This window comes from Gavialis gangeticus, unplaced genomic scaffold (assembly GCF_001723915.1).
Source record: "Gavialis gangeticus isolate Ggan-Ray unplaced genomic scaffold, GavGan_comp1, whole genome shotgun sequence".
Lineage (NCBI taxonomy): Eukaryota > Metazoa > Chordata > Crocodylia > Gavialidae > Gavialis > Gavialis gangeticus.
In genome coordinates this window covers 136,141,739-136,146,979 of record NW_017729025.1, presented here as the reverse complement: position 1 = coordinate 136,146,979, position 5,241 = coordinate 136,141,739, and the positions used below count along the sequence as shown (strand labels likewise).

General features: G+C 42.2%; 1 protein-coding gene across 2 annotated transcripts in view; it reads right to left on the bottom strand.

The window, feature by feature from the left end:
• TRIM66 (tripartite motif containing 66) overlaps positions 1 to 4,524 on the bottom strand; it is a 102,265-nt gene extending 97,741 nt beyond the window's left edge. For both annotated transcript variants that reach the window (XM_019519610.1, XM_019519611.1), the window contains exon 1: positions 4,062 to 4,524. In XM_019519610.1, coding sequence (XP_019375155.1) covers positions 4,062 to 4,281 — 220 coding nt within the window. In that variant the 5' untranslated portion in view covers positions 4,282 to 4,524. The remainder of the gene's footprint in view (positions 1 to 4,061) is intronic.
• Between the last annotated feature and the right edge of the window lie 717 nt (positions 4,525 to 5,241).

The following is a 5,241-nucleotide window of genomic DNA, read 5'->3' as shown; positions in this document are numbered from 1 at the left end:
TCCCCCCTGGTGATGGCCCCTCCCTTCCATTGGGTATATGCCTTCTTTTTAGCTAGTATGCTTTTGGTGAGCCATGAGGGCTTTTGCACCCTCTTACCCGCTTTGACCCACATTGGGATTACCTCCCTTTGGGCTTGGAGGATTGTCTCCTTAAGGAACAACCACTCTTCCTGGACACCCGACTCCCCTGCCCCCCAGGACCTCAGTGCCTCCCCGACTAGTCTCCTTACCTTATTGAAATCTGCCCTCCTGAAGTCCAGGGCTGCTGCCTTGCTGCAGGCCTTTGCCACCTTGCACTGGATGGTGAATTCCAGCAGGCAACGATTGCTGTCACCCAGGTGGTCAAGCATGTCGCCCGTGGTCATGACAGATCCAACCAGGCATCTCCCCTGGTGGGGCTGTGCACCTTCTGGATTAGATGGAGGTCCTGTATCTTGGCTAGGAACATACATGAGCAGTCAGACCTAGCTGACTGCTCTTCCCAGCAGATGTCTGGAAAGTTCAGGTCACCCAGGATGACCAGGTCCTTTAACCTAATTACCTCCGTAAGCTGATTTAAGAATTCCCAGTCTAGTTCTTCCCCTTCATTGGGTGGTCTGTAGTAGACCCCCACCGTTAAAATGGTATAGTAGAGCCCCACTGTTAAAATGGTGAACTGCAGGAAAATTTAACCTTCATCCCATGTAGTATCAACCAGGGGACCCCTAAAACAGAGCGCCTTATGGAATCTATGTACAGTTTCCCTGCAAGGGTTAATCTGGGGTAATTCCACCCACATCCCATACAGCTTTATGGGGATGGCTGGTGCTTGCACTGGTGAGCACTGGCCCAGTCCCATGCCAGGACTGTTACAGAGATGAGACAGAAAATCTCCATCTCCTCCCTGTACAGCAGGAGAGGGAGGGGGGAAAGGGAGCACCCCACCCCCCGGCTGTGTGTGCTTCTCATCCTGCTACTCATGGGAGGAGCTGAGCCAGGCCCATGCAGCAGGGGGGCTCCCTTCTCCCCACCCCCCACGTAAGCTTCCTGACAGCAATAGAGGCTGCTGTGCCCAGCTCTAGGGCGGGAGTAGAGCCCCCTGCCTCGAAGGCCTGGTTTGGCTCTCCCAAAGACCCCGAGAAGGGTAACTGAGGAAGGCTGTGTGGTGGGGGGGGGCTCTGCCCCCTGCTTTCCCCAAGGCTATTGCTGACAGTTGCCAGCTGGCAGAGGGGTGGTTTGCCATCCTCCTAGAAAGCTGCTAAAGTGCCCCCACCTTCTTGTCTGACCAGTGCAGACAGGCTCCAAGCCCCCCTCCCCACCAACAAGCAAACACCTGCTGGGTTCAATGACACTCTTAACTCATGGTTTCTGTACACACCCAGAGCCACACCTAAGAAAGATGTGGCCTGTATTACTATTTGGCCCAGACAAAGAAAGATTGGAAAATGACACTGGGATGCAGAATAAGGTAACAAGAGTCAAACTACCTACACACAGTGATTGCCAAGGTCTCCTAGTACCCATAATATCAGCAAAGATCATTTACCTTTGATCCCTATTATTAGGGCTGTTCTCAGGTGTGCCTCACCAAGATCAGTTCCAATTGTTTTCAAACCTACAGCTCTCTCAAATAAATTCTAAGGCACAGCATTACCCAAGAGAGTTCAGGTTACTTCAGAGATCTCTTTAATGCTTCTTCCTGAACAAGAACACAGCGATACAACTTACCACTACTTTCTGTATAATCTCAGCCACCCTCAAGTAACTTAACCAGTCCTACAAAAACCACAAATGGGGAATAAACAGCTCTACTATGTTTTATACTTCACTGAAATACAGGAACTAACTTTATGGTTAAAGATTCTGTTTATCTTAGATTGCCTTCATTTGGAAATGTACCAAATTTCTCACCTCATATTCTCCTTACAAAGAGTTCATAGTGGGTATGATTTTTTTCCCTTAAAATTAGTGTTTACATTTACACAGTTCAAGCAACTTTGCACCTGATTGCACTGAGGGCTTGTGAAATATCATTCTGAAATGTTACTATGGTTGAACACTGTTATAAAAGAGTTCACTGATATGGTGCTGACCACAACCTAGCAGTTAAGGAAGACTAGGTAAGACAAGCCATGTTCTGTGTTTTATAACCTATCTGTGACTTAACAATATTTATTCTACGCTGCTTGCAAGGCTGTGGACAGCATCGTTTCAGTTCACTCCATTCTATGCAAATGTGCCTCAACATAGTTACATTTTGTAATACAGACAAGTCCTTACTAGCTATGGCAGTGACTAATTTAAATGAGACACAGATGTGGTTTCTTTGCTGCTCCTATCGCTCTCATATTAATTGGGCATTTGCACCTGGTGTCTTTCTTACATTTACTGGGTTACTACAGTTGATGATTTTTTTCTCTGTCATTTCTCTTAGCCTGTTACAGATTAAGGACAATAACAGGACAAGGTAGGAAGCAGAGAGGGTTTAGCAATATGAAGGTTGGCAAAACCTTGTCCTAGATGTGGGCTTTGGTTTATCTGAGCTGTAATCAAATACCAGTAATTCCTGACTCTTCCCCAAGACCAACTTAAATACATATTGAATATTTAAAAGATATAATAAATCCCCATTATGACTATGTGCATTTTATCCCAGGATCACATTAATCTGATTCTCCACTTGGGGAAACTGAGACACATGGAGATTAAGGTTAACATTTTCAGAGTAGGGGACATAAAATGAGACTCTACTAGGTCAGTGGCTGAGTTGGAAAAAAGGGGAACCTGACTCGAAAAAAACCCTGCAGGACCAGGTACCAGACACATAATAAGCAATCTCTGTGCCGTGGGTGGCTATGGCATCGGAGGCAGCAGCAACAGCTACCACCCTCATGCCTCCTCTAAATCAGTGCTCAGGACTGGTATCCCACTTACCCATATATGATAGGTGCCATATAGGATTGGGTATCTAGGGATGTTAGAAGACTGGCAATAGCTTATCTTTATTATTTGCTGGAAGTGACTGTTCTATTTTCATCTCTTATCATACCTTTGTGTCTGGGTTCAGGTTATCTAGAGCTAATTCAATCTGGCAGCTCTTCAAGCCAGAAACCTTGTCTTCCTACACGTTTCTAAAGTGATTGCTCTGGAACCATATGTGGTGTGACAAAACTGAATACACTAAAGTTTGTAGTTATGTAATAATAAATTACACTCATTCTTTTTATAAAGAGTGTATAATAGGAATAGATTTTTTTCTTACAATTAATGTTTGTTTCCTCACTGAAGGGGACTCTCCAATCAACAAGCTACTTCCCAGTTTTGTGTATAATGCCATCTGTTCTTGATTGTATGCATGTCATTCTATACCTTAGAAACACCTGAGCATTTATTTCTAAAATCTCTAACTACAATTTCAGGCTCAGCAAAGAGGCACATTAATGAAATGCATCTCCTTACCACTACGGTGCATGAATCTTGCTTATTTTAATTAAAAGCCTGAATCAACACAGTATATAGTGTAATCTGCTTACGACCCCAGGTAAAGCGAAACTCCATGTAAAATAAAGGAATGTGAAAGCTTAGAATTGCTTTGCAGCACTGCAATATGCATAGTGGAAGTCCAGGTACTACGACCTCCTCCCTCAATGTGAACGATCCCATTCAGTGTAAAACAACCCCCTCTACACATCTGGAAGTACGACTGTATTCAAAGAACTGTTGTAGTCTAGCAGCAGCTACTTTGCAATATCTCTTTGTATAACAAGACAAACATTCAGGATTTTATGCTTGCTTAAAATAAAAAAAGGAAAACCAATTATGGGACTTTCAATATTTTGCCTAATTATTTAATTTCTCTTTAACATATTTTGTTTTTCCCAGAAAAAATTAACTAAGAGAAATACAGATATCCAGTCCACCTTATTTTTCTTGTGTTAAACCACCCAGCTTATTCTTTAAAATTAGAGCTTTAAAGGAAATATTTGTGTAATAGAAAAAGGTTTTCATTTCTAAATTTGCCTGTTACTATACTATCATGTTATAAACTTTCTAAGTACAAAATATAGTACATCAAATGTTACCTTCATAGAGAATTTCCTTCTCTGTGGGAGTGTATCTGTATCCTTGAATCAAATCTGGAAGGCAGTCCTTGCAAAAGGAATGAAGACAAGGAAGCAGTCTGGGGTTTCTTCCTTTTAGTTCCCACTTGCACACCAAACAATTCCTCAACAGATCTAAGCTCTCCATTTTCCGAGTCCAAAGTTTGATATCAAGAGGACTGAAAGTCACAAAATGGCTCATGAAAATCACTTTCTACTTAATGAAGCACTTGATCACTCAAGTGAAAACCAAAAGCTAGCAGCAAGACGCACATTTGTTTAGCTCCGCTGAGGAAGTTCTTTGCAGCTGAAAAGTGCATATCCATCTTGTCCCAAAGAACTATTTCTCTTCAAATCACCAAAAAATCAAAATGCCATTTAGTTAATTTGGTAAAACAGAGGCAAATTGTATTGTGCATCTATTTACAAGAATGTTAATATGATGAATTCTGGTCAGCAGCGTTCCAAGCAAGTAAAAAATGCAATGGTGTGTTCCAACATTCTTTTTAATATTTTCTCCCCCCCCATATTTTACAACCAAAATGTGAAGGAAATAGAGATTGACATACCTAGTAATTCCTTCCCATTTCAGCGATGCCTCCTAAGAAGCTGTTTAAAGAACTATAAAACTTCCTATAATTATGACTATTCTTGTTTTTATAGATTTAAAATGCCCCTCAAACTATAGTAGGACTCAGCATAAATGTCACCTTGGGGTTTCTTGCTTGTTGCCTCTCAAAAAAGAACATCTCAGCCCTGCTCCTTTTATAAATAAAACAGTGTTTTTCTTAACTATCAGCCTGGGATTCTCCAAGTCAAACTGCATATTTTCTGGTTCATGCCTCATTGTAGATTCAGAACCTGGAAGCAAGGGTTCAGTTCCATCATGGAAATAACCCACATGTGCAATGAGAAACTTTACAAGTTAGAGCTCCTTGAGCTTCCTTCTCATTTTTTTTTCTGAGAAAAAGGGAGAGAACAAAGAATGAACGTGTGCTGTCTACTTCCTGGGAGAAGTTGGAGATTCCATCCCATTAGGCCACGGATCCTCAAGAGGTTTTGCTGCCTGGCCACTAGAAACATAACTCCTGCAATGACTGCTTCTGGAGTTCATCAGCACAAGTAGGGCAAGCAGTTCAAACAGCTTTGGGTGGTATCAATT